The following is a 17055-nucleotide window of genomic DNA, read 5'->3' as shown; positions in this document are numbered from 1 at the left end:
GCAAAAAGGTGGCAAATAGTCGCCTAAACATAGTTTTCCACACGGGGCAGTCAATTAATGACATTCTAATCCTATTATACGTGTCAAGAAAGGTTTTTAAGTTCCCCGTTTGAAACCCTTTGTTTCATGTTGCTTAAAAATAAGGTTTTGTAAGTGTTTAATTCTAATATTGAATGAAGGACCTAATAGTATCACTTCACTTCACGGTTGACTCCCAATAGAGAACCTCTTATAGTTGTTTTGACAAAGCTCATTGTTCCGTTTTACTAATCGATTAATTTAATATCCTAATCAAATTAGATAAATTTCCAATAAATAATAAAATAAAGCTATTATCTTTTTTATCGCATCAAATTCTAATGAATAGATAAAGAAATTTTTAGTCGTATAAATAAGCGAATGCCCAATCGGAAGCCGAGGAGGTAGTTGGGCCCAACCCAAATAAATCATTCACAACTAATTATTTAATTTAATTCAAAATTATTTTAAATAGAATCAATTATGAATTAAATAATATATAAAAATTAAAATATGAATTAATTCATATTTTTAATTAAATAGTCATAACTAATACATTTATTGTAGAAATCAAACGTTGAATAAAAATCGTCCGAAATATATGATCCAACAAACAAAAAATCACCAAAATAAAAATTCATAAAAAATATTTCATCACACATTGCTGGCAAAGTTATTAAAAAAAAAGCTAAAAATTAATAATAACTGTAAAATTAGAGCTTTGATAAAGAACTTGGAACCGTTGCCATTATTTTCTCTAGCTCCTGCTCGAATTTATTCATGACTAGTGTTGGCAAGTTTATCACCAAGAAGATTCTTTCCGATCCCGTGATTTCTTTGTATTTTGTTAAATAACAAACCATATTAGTCCTGATAATCGGCACTGTATAAACCGGGATCTCCCACCCGAAATCCAATCCTTCTGAAATAAACCTTATGTCTGAGACAATTAAAAAACCTGTGGCGTCAATCCGGGCATGGCCTCCGAGGGCGATAAAATCCGCTGCCGAACGCATGTACTCAGTTCTCAGTTGGTCTTTTGCTGCTTTCACTAGCTCTATCGCGTATGCCAAGGATTTCTCGCACAAATCCTTAGATTTTGAATCCGCGCATGGGCGAAATATGGCGTTTCCGTAAAACCCTAGAGGAATATTTGCACTGTACAATACATATATTCATCACTCACTTAATATATATATATATATATATATATATATATATTTCAAAAAATAGTAAATCATGTTTTTGAAAAAGCATTGTGTGATCATACCAAGGCATTTTAGGATGGAAAATGAAAATAATTTGAATGAAAATATAAGAATATCAAAAACTATGAAAGTTAAGAAAGTTTTAAGAGAAAGTGAGAATGAGTTTTCATTATCTATCAATTTATTGACTGGATTCTACGTGTGCAAATTTGTTTGAATTTTTATCTTCGCACATTTTTCAAAGAACTTAACTTTAAACATTCTCACAATTATTCTTCCTGCAATTTTTTTCAATATCCAAATATGCTATGATAAAATAAAATAGATTCTCATTCCTCATTTCCACCACATATATATTTGATTTCAGGTTCCAAACACTCTAAAGGATTATAAGAAAAGGGAAAAAATCGAGTATGTTAAAGGGGAAATATAGTGTGGTAGATTAGGATAGAATAATAATAATAATATGATGGCCAACTATTCCTGAATTATTATGGGTACGTAGTAGTAGTTATCCAATCAATAATTCACTTACTTGTATTTCTTGTTGCGAGCATCAATTAAACCTGACACATAAACTGTCTTATCATGGTCCAGCTTCAAAGCTAGAGTAACACATTTCCATATGCAAGCTGCAATAAGCTCATAGGTTGAGCATTTCACGAAATCTTCTTTCAGATCTTTGTGCATTCGATTGATGAAGTCGGAACTTATGCAGAATGTGCGGCGTGAAATATCATCTGTGACGTAGGGAACACAATTCATATTTTCCCCAAATATGTACTCGTAGTGTTTGCATGTAATTCGAGGCGGTTCTCGGGCATTGAAAAGCTCTCGTTGCCAAACTGGAAGTATAGACGGAGTTTCGGCGCCGCGAGCTATCTCTGCCACCGCATTTAGGAACTGTGTAACCCCACTCGCATCGCACATAAGGTGGTTAAGCCGTAGCGCAAAAATGAAACCCCCACATAACAATCGAGTCACCTGCGAAATATACATGTATATCATGATAATTTATCTTCAGAGATGATCAGCCATACAGAAAACTGCATGTTAAGAGCAACTTTAATGGGGTTGCACATGCTTTGGACAGAAAAATCATTATCAACTAGGCCATTCGAAAGAACTTGAATTCCTATTTAACTAATGTTTCAAGTTTGTTTGAAAACTAGCCAAAATTGTACATATTGCAGTTTTAAAACCGTGAGCATTTACAATATTTAGCCTAAGTAATTATGTCAGATATTGAAATCACTTCAGTACCCCACGTTTGTTTTTATAAATCATTCAATAGCCACCATTTTGGCTTTTTTTTTCAAACGAAAATTATTTACCAAAATTGTAGCTGATTCTTTAGGATATTTGTTGAATATCTCCCTTAATATTAGGGATTAGCTTTTAGTAGATACATATTATTCTCTGAATCAATAATCGATTTTGAATATTATGCAGTTATTAATTTTTCAAAACTTCGGACATTATTTTCATTTAGTTTAGGGTAATTATTATTAAGAAACTATTATTAATTAAAAGTAAATATGGTTTCAAACTTGATATGAATATTTGAGAGCTTTCTTCATTGATCTCATCATTCTCACATCTACTAGTTCATATTTCTTATACGTCTTAGTATATTTTCATGTATACTCGTCATTTATCTATTTGTTATTGATTTCTTAAATATACGTGTTTAATTTAGTTTATTTCCTCTTAACATTTATTGGTTCAAATATCTTATACATTCCGGTAAATTTTCCTTTAGACTCATTAATTATCTCTTTGTTATTGATGTCTTTTGCATGTTTATTTTTTCGTTTATTTCCGTTGAATTATGTGAAAATAAGTTAATACTTTTTTGCAATCTGAACAAACTTTATTATTATTATTATTATTATTATTATTATAAAAATAGAGAAATATTTTCTTATGAGAAATAACTCTTTCGATTTTGTTTTTGGGGTATGAGGAATGAGTTTGCACTTGGAGAGAAAAATCTCTCTTTTTTTTTTATAAGGAAAATTAAATGAAGTAAGAGTAATTAATACTTGTTTAATTACGTGTGGAGTTAATTAGTCTAGAGAATCATTGGATTTATTTTTTAATTTTCAAATACCGGTACATTAATGTGTTTTTCTTACGTTTTTTTGGCCCATTAGGAAAATAGCAAACTTAAATATTTGACATTGCTAAATAATCGACGTTTGGTAAATCTTAGATAAATAACCTCTTTCAAACCTAGATTTTAGGTAAATAATCAACGTTAATGCTAACCAATATTTTATATACAAAATACATAAAATATTATAGCTGGCAACTTTTAGAGTTGCTCACATTGAAGGATTTTTCAAAATATTGCATATTTAATTATTTATAACATGCAACTGGTATTTATTAAATATATTATCTTTTACAAGACGTAGTATTAAGTGCTAGTATTGAAGCTACTCGTGGTAGCGAACTTGGTTTAATGATAATTCCACACATACCTCGACTAAGAGATCCAAGGTTCGAGCCCCTTAAGCTACAAAAATGCATGTCTTCTTACAGGTGAAAGATTTATCCTCTTTCCGCTTAATGTTCATGTACTAAATCATGTAATCTTGGTCAATATTGCCCATCTGCGCTTGCACTGCTATAATATATCATGTAATCTTGACCAATAGTCCCACTTCTAAAAAAAATAGTATTGAAGTTGCTCTAATAACAATAGATGAAAAATAGTCATAACTTAGCAAAATCATGATGAATTACTTTTTTTCCTTGCCCATTACTTTATAAATTGAACCAAAAAAAAAATCATCTCCGATGAGAGAAGTAACCATAACCTTATAAACCTTGCCATTTCTCTACATTTTTTCGATGTGGGATCATTAGCATATCTTCTCAAGACGATGACTCTTTGTGCTCACTCATTTTGACCCAAACTCATTATCTATGATATTATTATCTCTTACTGGATCCCATATAAATGACACCATTTTCTTAGACCGATGTCATTTTGGACTTCATTGGACCAGTATATCATGTTAAATATCATGTGGTTCCATCTCAAAACCAATTCAATTTAAGATGAATAACGCGTGGAATTATAAATCTTGGTAAATCTCTTCATTATGATGTGGCATCTTTAATATGTCTCCTCAAGATGGTGGTTCTTTGTTTTCACTCATCTCGATTTGCATCTCATTATCCATGGATCGGTGCCCTTTTGGATTTTAATGGATACCATGCTAAGTATCATATCCAACTTGCTAAGTTGTTTGATATTTTAGATGTGGAATGCTTATCGGGCATTTAAGAAGATCAGGGAAACAATATACATAATTTACTTTCGGGAAAATGTTTGGATTTTACGTCAGAATCTCTCTCACAAATCATAATACAAAATAAATAAATGCAAACAATAACACACAAGAATTTATAGTGGCTCAATCTCAACGTGATAAACAATGTACGATAAACAAGAAAGGTTTACCTTCTTGTCACTCCATGCCTCTTCTGAAATTCTGAAACCCAAGGGCACTGATGGTCTTCGGTTTACCAAGAAAGTTGTTGTGTTGATCGCAATGCCCATAACGTCTTGGGCAGCCAGGAATGAATTCGCATACTCTAAGCTCGCTCATTCAGAGTTCGGTTCATCCTCTCTGCTACTCCGTTTTGTTGGGGAGTCCCCGAGATCATCTATACCATATTGATCTCGTTATCAGCACAATATTTTTGATGTATGAGTCGACGTACTCCCCTATGTTGTCCGACCTCAAGCTCTTCACCTTCGAGTTCATCTCTAGCTCGACCATTGCCTTCCACTTCTTAAAAGTAGCGAACACATCATATTTACCCTTTAAGAAATAAATGCATACATTTCTCGTGGAATCCTTGATGAATGCACGTAGTAGCGAGATCCCCGCGAGCTTCTCCATCTTCGGCTATTTGCTCGCATTGGAGAAACCAACTCACTTTTGCTTCCCGAGAATGCAGCTCTCGCATGTGTGGTGTTCCACCGACTTCAGCTCGGGAATCATGCCATTTGTAACCGGCATCTTCATTCCATTCTCACTCATGTGTCCAAGCCTGCAATGCCATATCTCAGTCTTGTCGGTGTTATCGACCACGACAACCATGTCTCGGTAGCTTCTCGGTGCAATTCCATATCTTGGTCTTCTCGGCTGCTCCCGAAGGTCGTGGTGTGGTCGTCACTATCGAGATGACCAACCGAGATCAGGTTCCTCATAAACTTTGGCACATGTCTGACCTTCGTGATCTTCCAGACTTGCTCGTTTAACATCTTCAACATGACATCTCTAACTCCAATAATGTCTAGAGGCTTGCCATCAGTCAAGTAGAGTTTGATGTGATCTCAAGCGATGTAGTTCTTCATAACGTCGCGATGTACAATGATGAAGAAGGATGGTTATGAATCGAGCAACCAGGAGTCAATCAAGCTATGACCGATAGAATTGGTCAAGTCCTCTGTGCTGGAATTGGCAGCGACCTTGTTCTCCCAAGGCGGTGCCTTGCAATACTTCTTGATTTGGCCGTCATGGCCACAATTCCAACACTCAAAGATCTGAGCATGGACTGACTTCGGCCATTTCGTGCAAGGTCGAACTCGATGCTGCCTCGCCAGAATCTATTCTTCGCACTTTTTCGCCAAGAATGCAATCTCGCACGTCGTTGAACTTAACTTCACGCTTCAAACCGAGTTGCTAATAGCTGCCTTCATCGGCTCCCAACTATTTGGTAGGGACGCGAGCTTGATTAGATTTCGCACATCGTCATCGAACTCGATCGCAACGAATGACAATTAGTTGATGACATTGTTGAACTCGTTCATGCATACAAAAGGGACATCTAAGGCAATATACATTCCTGAAATACCCAGAATATCCTTGACCTTATTCCTGACCAAACGACATACACATTATCGTCTGGTCGCTAGCTTGCCAGCTCGACGATGGTCTCCAGATCGGCGACACTCTTCAGCTCGCCAGCTTGAGGATTAGGCTCCACGACTCAACAATGGGGCTCAAATACCATTTGTTGGCCCTCGTTCTTCCAGCTCGTTGGGCTGCGATCTCACTTTAACTCCACATTAGTATGATATTGTCGGCTGTGGTCCCAATCCGCACAGTTTTGTTTTTGTGAACTATCCCAAAACATCTCATACTAATGGAGTTGGTTGAACACTTATATCCAAAACAATCTTTGTCTATTCTTCCGATGTGGGACTTGGGTTGTTACCCAAATAATCCTTCCTTACACATGGCCTCCCTCCAATATAATCATCTTATACCGCCATCACATTGATGGCTTCTCCCTCTTACATCTCAAATGCAACTCAATCTCCCAATGCTCATGAATATTTAGCTGTGATACCATTTGTCGGTCCCCCTTTATTCCACCTCATTGGGTTACCACATCACCTTAACTCCATATTAGTATGATATTGTCCGTTTTAAGCTCAAGCCCGCACTGTTTTGTTTTTGGGCACATTCCCAAAAAGCTTCATACTAATAAAGTTGGTAAAACACTTATATTCAAGACAATCCTTGTCTATTCTTCCGATGTGGGACTTGAGTCGTTACCCAACATAAAAGTATCATTTATATATATTCATTGAATTCTAGTCAAATGTTTATCTCGTAATGATCATTTAAATAATATTTTGTATTTTAACTTAACTTGGCGTATTCGTAGTTAAAATTATCACAACTACGACTGCGAAAAAATTAATTTATTAATTGATATTCTTATTGAGTTTTGCTTATAAATTTACAAAAATGAGCATAATAAAAAATAAATATTTTGCATTTTAACTTTTAAAACATGGCGTATACATAGTAAAAATTATCACAACTACAACTGCTAAAAAAATAATTTTTAATTGATATTTTTATTGAGTTTTGCTTTTGAACTTACAAAAATTAGCATGATAAAAAAATAAAAGTATTATCCTATTAATTTATATTATCTAGATCAGGTGGTTCTCTATTCCTAATAGATTGTAGTATGACATCACCCGTTTTATTATCCTCATGATTTTGGCACATTAAAGATTTAAAAGATCAATTACATTATTTGTTAGGGTATGAGTTTTTACCATAGTTAAATATAAAGGATTGTTTAACAATAAACTGATAATTATAACCGAGTGTACTATTGTGATATATTTAAAAAAAAAATAGGGTATAAAAACAACATTAATTTGACTAAAATCCATGATTTATGACTGATATTTTTCATTATTTACCATCATAAACGAGTTATTTTAATATTATATACTGAGTAGCTAGATCGTTAATTTTGTTACTTCCAGACGTTGAAAATATAAATAATGGTTAGTCTGTTATAATTTCGAAATCTTGAATGCTTAAAATTAATAATTCATAAATGTCCATTTATTGTAAATTAAATCCATACCTGTATACTAAGTAGAGGACAGCCAATGATACCTTCGGATCCGGGTACATTATATAAGATCTTGTCCAAATATTGATATGGCGATAGAATAGTATCACCTAATTGGTCGAGGCTAATATCCGCCGAAGCTTCTATGAATAATATCCCTTCACCGGTGCAATCAACAAAGATTTTGTTGTTACGCCCTTCTACAAGTCTTCCGGCCAAAGGATAGTAGTGAACCAAAGCCTTAGCCAGGGCATCTTTGATTACCCTAGCCGGGTCTTGACCTTCCATTGACGAGTTGTTCCTGTAGAAGTATATAATACGAGCTTGATACCACAGCGAATCTTGATAATCAATGTCTGACAGCTGTTTGAGCTCGCGTGGTGTTGGTATCGATGGTTGAACTAGATCCGGATCGCTCCTTCTCACTGTAAATGAGACCGACGATGAGCTAATTTTTGCCATTTTTTTCCCTACTCTATTAGTCTTACAATGCTTCTTCTATATATGTGTATATACATGTGCGAATGAAAAGAAATAAAGAGTGGTTTCCTATGGTAAATTATCAGTGAGGCGTTTTAATAGAGAGGGTTATACTAAATTTTTACTGTTAATAGTATTATATATGTTGTACAATTAACCATGAATTTTTTTTTTTTTTTTTTTTTTTTTTTGTGAGATAAAAAATAATCACCACATCAATGTGTGTGTGTTTTTTTTTCCTTCTCAATTCACCATCATTGTTTGAGTAATGCTTATCTTATCCCAAGTACTTCCTTGCACCTAATTGGTTCGAGAAAGTGCAGCAATCCTATTTTTCTTGGTAGTAGTATTATATATATGTTGTAGTACAGATAATCATCAATGCTTTGAGTAAAAGCTTATCTTATCCCAACTCCCAAGTACTTCCTTGCACCTGATTGGTTTGAGAAAGTGTAGCAATCCTATTTTTCTTGTAAGTAGTTTCATATATGTTTTTTTTTTTTTTGTTAGTGGTTTTACATATGTTGTACTTGTAATAATCATAAAAAAAAAAAAATCGGAATAATCATTAATGTTTTTTTTTTTTTTTGCTCAGATAATCAAAGATGTTTTTTTTTTTTTTTTTTTTTGAATCCCAGATAATCATAGACGTTTGAGTAATGCTTATCTTATCCCAAGTACGTCCTTGCACCTGATTGGTTCGAGAAAGTGAAGCAATCCTATTTTTCTTGGTAGTAGTATTTGAATATGTTGTACAATAAGGCTTGTGTAATAATCATCGATGTTTGAGTAGTATTATATTGTACTGAAATAAATATGATTTCTCGTAAGACTATATTTTTGGACGGGCTATTTTACTCAATAGTTTAATTGATCCACCAAAATTAAGGGACTAGCCAAGTTTCAATTTATTAAGTAAACAAGCAATAGGTCCCGGCGTTGCCCGGGAGGTTTGATAAATTTTAATTTAGATAATAATGTGAACAGTTTCCAATTGTTGGTTGTCACTTGTCATACGTAAAAGTTAGCAATTTTTTACCACTTTTTAATATATATTTAAACCATTTTAATTAGAAATAGTAAGTTGTAATTATGAACACAATTTTTTTAGCAATACAAAAATTATGATTAACCAAAACTTTGAATTATAAAACTATTAATCGACTAATAATTTTTATCGTTTTAAAGTTTGTTTAGGGAATTTTCATTTTTAGAGTCGTTTATAGAATTTTCTCTTTTTAGAGTTGTTTTTGGAATTTTCGTTTTTTGAAGTTGTTTTTAGAATTTTGTTATGCGGCTACTTACGTAATTTTAAAATTTAAATAGGTATTTTTGGAAAAAAATTTAAAAAAAATGAGAGTTACTGTAGTATGAATAGTAAAAAGTGGGTTTTGCTTTATATATATATAATAATAGCCTAACATTTTAGACACTTCCTAAATTACCCTTAACTAAAAACTCGCACAAACCAGAACCGCTCTTCTTCTCCTTCTCTGACGACCTCCGAGTCTCCCTCGCCCGAGTCACGCTCCTCCACACCAGCGCCGATAGGGACTGGAACGACGAGATCCCTAACGTCGCCGGCGAGATCCGTCATAGACGCCGTCGAGATCCGCCATAGACGCCTTCGATTCCGTCGAGCTCCGCGGCGGCGATGCTCGACCTCACTGGAACAAACCAGCTTGACCACGGCGTCGAGGAACAAGACGAAGAAGGGAAGGCGATCTGCTGCTTGGCGGCGCAGGGAAGGTACGGCGAGGATCGGCCGGACTGGTGAGGAGAGAGAGTGGTGAGAGATCGGAGGTGGAGAAGAAGAAGAAGAAACAGTTTCGCGATAAGTTAATTGAATTAACTCGCGGAATTGAGTTAGGTTAATTAAATTAACTTATTGGTTGAAAAAATTAGATTAGTTTCTGAATTTTTTTGTGAGTAAATTTAATTTACTAAATGATTAAATTAGGAATTAGATTAATTAATTGAATGCTTTGAATGGCAAACTTGACTTAAGTTATAATTTTTGTAAATTTTTTGTGAATTTCAAATCCTTCATGAATCTGTTAATTAATTAACCTAACTCACTCTAGTAGGTTAATTAAATTAACATATTCACGAATTTATCAAGGGCATTATGGTCTGAGCCGAAAATATGGGCTATTTGCTTAATAAAATGAAACTTGGGCTATTCCTCCAATAAGAATGGCAAACTTGGCTAGTTACAACAAATTTCACTTTTTGGACACATTATATATAATTATTTTTTAAAGAACACATTACATATAGCATTTAAAGTTAGGTATACAAATTATAATATAGTATAACATTTACATATATTTTTTGCATTTATATTTGTTTGTATTGTATTATGTTTGACAATTTATTTTTAAGCTTTTATTTATGTCATTTATTTATTTCAAAGTTTGCAGGTAATGGAGATCTATATTTTTTTTTTTAATTTATTTTGTGTTATTATTGTCTATCATATTAAAACTAATTTTTATACCACAAATTCTTATTAGAATGATATAAATATTTTTATGAGTATGATATTATTTAAATTATAATAGTTTTGGAGTTGTTTTGATTTTACTATAAGCTATTTAATGTATTATAATCTCACTCTTTAAAGAGTTAGTGAATAGTACGGTTCAAAATATAGAATTTCACAATTAACAAACTCTATAATGGAATGAAAAATATTGTTGGATTGGAGACAATCCAACTCTATTTTGTGAAAGTCATAAAAAATGACTTTCACATTATCACTATACAAATAGCTAGTCAATTTATAATGTTTATTTTAAAAAAGTTAGGTCAATATCATCTTATCTATATCTATCTATATCTATATAATAAAATAAGTTGGCTAAATTATTATTAAGAGATTGTTCATCATATTTTCATCTTATAAGATCACGACACCTCATCTATTTCTCTTCATTAATAAATAATCTTTTATATATATTCTCTCTCTCTCTCTCTCTCTCTCTCTCTCTCTCTCTCTCTCTCTCTCTCTCTCTCTCTCCGACTTCTTAGTTCTTATCTTCAATTATGGAGCATATAATTAGAGAGGTTTAATAGCAAAATTTGAGTAAATCCCACTCAGACCGACCTAGCTCTTCGTTATATTTCCACATCCCACAAGAATAAAAAAAAGAGCGACCAAGAAGAAAGAAGAGAACCGGCCGAGAACAGAGAGATGGGGTTAAACGGAGAAAAAGAATAACTATTATGGGTCGTTTTCCTTCACAAGAAACGCTGCGGCCCAACCTAAAAAAGAGATGTACACGAGGCCCGGCCCAAAGAAAATGATGATGAGTCAAGGGGCCACGTCATCAGTAATCTCATGACTCATGTGTACATCTCATGAACCCCAGGCGAGCTCCATGACCCCCTAGCAGGTCCCATGACTCATGGGTACGTCTCATGACCCACTGGCATGTCTCATGAGCCCCTAGCAGATCTCATAACTCATGGTCATGGGTACGTCTCATGACCCCCTAGCAGGTCTCATGACTCATGGGTACGTCTCATGACCCCCGAGCAGGTCTCATGACTCATGTACGTCTCATGACCCCCTGGCAAGTCTCATGACCCATGGGTACGTCTCATGACCCCCTGGCAGGTCTCATGACTCATGGGTACGTCTCATGACCCCCTGGCAGTCTCAGGACCCATGGGTACGTCTCATGTTCCCCTGGCAGGTTTCATGACCCATGGGTACGTCTCTTACCCCCCCCATCTAGCAGGTCTCATGACCCATGGGTACGTCTCATGACCCCTCTAGCAGGTCTTATGACTCATGGGTACATCTCGTGACCCCCTAACAGGTCTCATGACTCATGGGTACGTCTCGTCACCCCCGAACAAGTCTCCTGACTCATGGGTACGTCTCGTGACCCCCTAGCAGCTATCATGACTCATGGATACGTTTCATGACCCCCTAGCAGGTCTCATGACTCATGGATACGTCTCATGACCCACCAGGCGACCTCATGGCTCATGGATACGTCTCGTGACCCTTTGGTAGATCTTGCATGTCCTCTCCCAATCAGGTGTGTCCCTCCAATAACAGCCAAATGACGAGACTACCCCAACCCTCACAATTCCACTATACATACCCGAGACAAACACTTGTCAATGGTTGGCTTCTTCCCTCTTTAACTAGACTGTTTCAAAACCTCTATTCAGCTATTTCTCTCACTAGAAACACCTTTGAGACAAAAATCAAGAACAAACAGAAATCAAAGCCACTTCACTCACACATTTTCATACAAAAAGAAGAATAATCTACTTCCATTATCTCTAGAGTGGAAGAATAAAAGCTCACTCACTCTCAAAACCCATGGCTCCCAAACCAAATTATATTCCCTCTATAACAGTGTCCAAGAACTTAAGAAATCGATTCTCATGTTCTTCACTTGATAAAAGGAATATTCCACCATGAATCTCACAGATTTGAAGAAATGTGGTCAAGTCCGTTCACGTCACATGTTCGTAAGTGTTAATCCAAAAAATGGCTTAACATTTTGGCGCTGGAAGGAAGGGATCCCGAGAACAACCACGTACGGGCGCTCCACCAGCAAAACTCTCTTTTCTCAAGTAGGAATGAGCTTTGACGACAACCAAGGGATTCCCACTACGCCAAGAAATCACTATGTCAAACTGCGCGGCAATCTCTCGAGGCGCTCCCGGCATGCGGAAAGCGTGGCGCTCCATACACGAGCACATACGCAGGCAAGGTAGGGACACGCCCAGGAAACCCCGCCGGCAGGCACGGGCCCATCAACAGGCGCCATCCCGATGAACAATCCGAATAAGACACTTTTGGCATTGGTGCCCACAAGAAGATTAATAGTTGATACTTATATGCATTTGATGTAATAAAGTCTCACGAAGACTCTTGCTTGTAGCTGCTGAATAATTAATAAAGAGTTGAAACTTTCATTCATTCTTCCTTGCTTGTTTGAAGCTTTATGATAAACCTTAGTCTTTAGTCCTTAAACAAACCTAACAACAAATGAAGAGTCAAATATAGATTTGCATGAACAAACTCTTCATGGTTTGCTTAAAACAGTATATTCATAATCTAAGGATCAAAGGGCTATTGATCCCAGTATGATTGTTAAAAGAACCTATGATGTCTCGTTATGAGACATAGAGAGTTGGAGACTCTATAGTTCTTCCTATGTATCTTCTGAAGATACTGAATTGACCAATGCACTTCTAGAGACAGTATAAGAACAAACCATTTAATATCTTATGTCTCAAAGTCACTTTTGTGTCCAAGCATGCTAGCTCAAGCTTTGTTCATTTGGATCCATGAGGTCACTACCACAAGTCATTATAGTAGGATTTGTTAAACTAGTAGCTAAGTCAAAACAAGTTCAAGTGTTGAACTAGACGAATTTTATGAAAATTGTCTAAATGGTAATTTTGTCCATAAGGACATAAGATGGTATAAATGTCAAAATAAGATTTTGGACATTGTCATATGATGACAATGTAAATGATCCACACATCCAACATTGGTATTTGGGCCTTGAGGATTGAATTTCATTTTATGTGAAAATTCTACATGGGCTTTTCTTGTATTGTCATGAACAAATAAAGAAACATCGAGAAACTTGTTCTAGATGTTCAATTTCGTGGCCTCCATCATAAAGAAAGAGAGAAATTATTTTGTGCGATGTATGAAGATATTTGTCAAAAGAAAAAGAGGAAAAAATTTTATAGCATGCAAGCTATGTAGTGGACAGCCAAACTAGGAAAAAAGGAAACTAATCTAATTTCCAACCTTGGTATTATGATAGGAATGGGAAATAAAGATTGTGCTCATGAATATGTGATATTCAATAGAAAATAGGAAACTACCTTTTCAAGACAATCCCTCCTCCTATAAATACCACACCTCATTCACAATGTGGAATACACAAGTTTTTGAAATTGAGAACTTCTCTCTCTAGAACTTGGCCGCCCACCCTTTCCCTCTCTCTCTCTTATTGCTCTTTTGTTTTTTAGCACCTAGGTCCTCATTATACCTAGCGTTTTGCATTAGCTCTTTCGCTCTAAGACTAGTTCTTGAGTCATTGTGTTTAATAGTGCACACACACTAAATCCTTTCTAAACTCGAAGACTCTAGTGGTAGAAACTATTGTGGTTACTCGGATTCAAGAAGACGCAAGGAGACAAGCTAAGTGGGGAGATGAGCGATTCAACTTTTTCAAAGGCTTCTCAACGCTCAAGCTTCAAGCGAGGTTGGTACCGAGTGAAAACTCTTTATAATTATTAATTTTAAATTATATGTTCATGCACTTTGTCTAGGTAGTAAAATCGTTTTATGTGTTTTAAAGAATTTTTTATAATCCGTCGTTTGCTAGAAGCGATAAATTATGCTTCATCCTAGATCTATTCCAACAAAACACGTGAGACACGATTACAGGCAAATATGACGAACTGGACGAGCAAAACAAGAAGACTCACCGAACAAGAAATATCTGCTACGTTGTCCATGTACTCAAGGTCACCCTTCGCGATCACCGACTTGAGCTCGCGACGCTTAGTCGCTTGAAGGTTGGCAATGTAACGATCGCCGAGGTCATCCACAAGCTCCGAGAGAGTCGGGTGGGTAGGGCCGCGTGGCTTTTTCGTCGGAGGGGGGTCGGCATCGGAAACATGACGCCTCTAACTGTTGAGAATATTGCCCACTTGAAGATAATGAATTTATGATTACTAAATTCGATAATAAGATTACTTTATTAGCATTATATGATTAGTGGGTTGAGTTCTAAACAATTAGAATCAATAACAGCTATCTTTCATAGCCTCCGTATCTAACTGAGTCACGTGCTGGGCACCTGAGTTCGGGCGGTGTGCTAAAACATGGTCGATGACTGATATACGCCTGGAAAGCTATATCTAAAGTCATATATGTGGAACACATAGGTGAAGGTTGATCACTATGTGGGAGTATTCTACACTTGTGGTAAGTGTACGACTTGGACATGTCTTGGTTGTAGATGTGTCGTTTAAGGAACGTTACGACACACTAACCGAGGTCACTATGATGGCCACAGTGAGACTTGATCTAAATCCTGAAGTGATCATGGACACTGGGTTATGTTACTGAGCTCTTTGACTCATTCGCTAAAAGGCTATTCATGCTAATCACAGCTTATGTCTCGGGAGTTTTCTCAGAGCATGATTCGAGTGGGAAATGATTTACAGATACGGAATCCAGCCTTCCTGAAAGAAGGTTAATGTTCACTCACCTAAGGGTTGATTCCAGAACCGATAGATTGCTAGCACTTTCGAAGTAAGTAACGTTCGAAAGAATCTTTCGCTGGGGAAGCAACAATGCTTAGGGCTGATATGTATCAAGAAAAGTATAACGGAAAAATTGACTTCTCTTGACACGGGTTGAACCTGGAGGATCTTGATCATAAACTGACTATATCAGTGGACACTCGTCACGATGAGTAAATACAATTCTAGTATAAAGGAGAGTTCAGTCTTGGCTTACAATGTGGAGTATTTGACCAAGATTAGACGAATCGATGGACAAACGAGAAAGGACTATTTCGTCTTTTTCATCGGATTTGTTAAGCTTCTATTACTAGGTCCATAGTCCCCGATTCGGCTCTAATAAAGACGGATAAGAACTTTCGTATAATAATGTTTATCATTATTAATCTCACTTGCTGTAATTGTGATTGACAGCATTAATTCTGGAAAACGGGTATTCGCAGAATTAAATAAATATTTATGGTAGAATTGTTTATTTATTGTTTGATCAAGTAAATAAACAATAATTAATTATCTGTTTATTGTTGGACCAAGTAAATAAATGATTAATTGGGTTTTAAGCAATTGGGCCTTGCACACATGGAAAATTCGAATTTGGCTATTTGGCACTAGGGTTTGCGCAAATCTCCTTGGCCGTGTGCCATCAAATTCGAAAATACATAATTGGTATTTACCAATATTTTCTCTTTAGTTGTTTAAATAAAGGAGAGAGAAAAATATAAGATATTGTCATATATTTTCTCCTTATTTAAAGGAAAGTATTTAGGAGAATATTTAGGAGAATAATATATTCTCCTTTATTATCTCACTAAATAAATTATTGTCTATTTAAATAAAAGAATAATATCCCATAGATATTGATCTGATGGATGAGAGAAAAAGTAGGATTCACTTGTTGAGATCCAATGATCTAGATTTAATCCACTAGTGTGAACACAATAAAAGAAAATAAAATATTATGGAAGATTCCATGAACATCTCCTTTTACTACTATAAATAGGGGTTCGTGAGAAGGCAAAAATTAAGGATTTTAAATTAATAATTTCGTAGCTCTCCCTTGGCCGTGCGAAATTTTCTCTCCCTCCCCTCGGAAATTCGTTTTTCTCCCTCCCCTCGGAAATTCGTTTCCATTCTTAGTCAAATAAGAGAGAGATCTCGAAACACCTAGTTTCGTGATCTAGTGAGATAAAGACTGTGCCCACTCATCTTTCTTATTCGTCTCGGAGATTACGTTTCGGAAGACTAAGGTGTCATCCTCGAGTCCTTCATCAAGACGACGCAAGGAGTACGCGATTGGATTGGAGCGTTCTGTAGCTGAACCGAAAATCAATGTAAGTACTCGTTTACTCTTATATCAGTTGCTTGACTTATATGCTCTCGTGAATTAAATTAATTAAACATAACTAAATCTTGTTAATTATAACCATAATTTAATTAGCTTATGATCAGCGTAATTAATTATTTTTCCGCATTAATATGGTTATATGGTGGAATAATCTCAAACGAGTCGCATCAGAGCGATCGTTCGTGTCCGATGCGCGCTCGATCCACCGACAAGTGGTATCAGAGCTAGATGATATGATTAATTAATCGATTTGTTCTTGTAATTAATTTAAATATGGTTTGAATGAAATTATAT

General features: G+C 35.6%; 1 protein-coding gene across 2 annotated transcripts; it reads right to left on the bottom strand.

The window, feature by feature from the left end:
• Positions 1–639: 639 nt before the first annotated feature.
• Positions 640–8218, bottom strand: LOC149405069 (alcohol acyl transferase 1 allele GSa-like). Of its 2 annotated transcripts, none has more exons than XM_089606803.1 (3): positions 7647–8218; positions 1762–2210; positions 640–1176 (listed from the first exon to the last, which is right to left on the bottom strand). In XM_089606803.1, exons 1-3 carry the CDS (start codon positions 8094–8096, stop codon positions 732–734), a joined length of 1344 nt encoding a protein of 447 aa, XP_089462929.1. In that variant the 5' UTR covers positions 8097–8218; the 3' UTR covers positions 640–731. The 2 variants fall into 2 exon arrangements, with proteins under 2 accessions (XP_089462929.1, XP_089462931.1); XM_089606805.1 differs by having other exon boundaries at positions 4702–7857.
• Positions 8219–17055: the final 8837 nt, after the last annotated feature.

This window comes from Urtica dioica, chromosome 2 (genome assembly GCF_054948205.1).
Source record: "Urtica dioica subsp. dioica isolate 48M chromosome 2, U.dioica_male_clone48M_v1_H2, whole genome shotgun sequence".
Taxonomy (NCBI): Eukaryota; Viridiplantae; Streptophyta; class Magnoliopsida; order Rosales; family Urticaceae; genus Urtica; species Urtica dioica.
This window is presented reverse-complemented; position numbering and strand designations above follow the sequence as displayed.

Bases quoted from the DNA above. Each gene is read 5' to 3' on its own strand.
- LOC149405069 (XM_089606803.1), bottom strand. From the start codon at position 8,096: ATGGCAAAAATTAGCTCATCGTCGGTCTCATTTACAGTGAGAAGGAGC. The intron at 2,211-7,646 runs GTATGGATTTAA...TATATTTCGCAG, and splicing joins GTCCTCTACTTAGTATACAG to GTGACTCGATTGTTATGTGG. The intron at 1,177-1,761 runs GTAAGTGAATTA...TGTATTGTACAG, and splicing joins GCTCGCAACAAGAAATACAA to TGCAAATATTCCTCTAGGGT.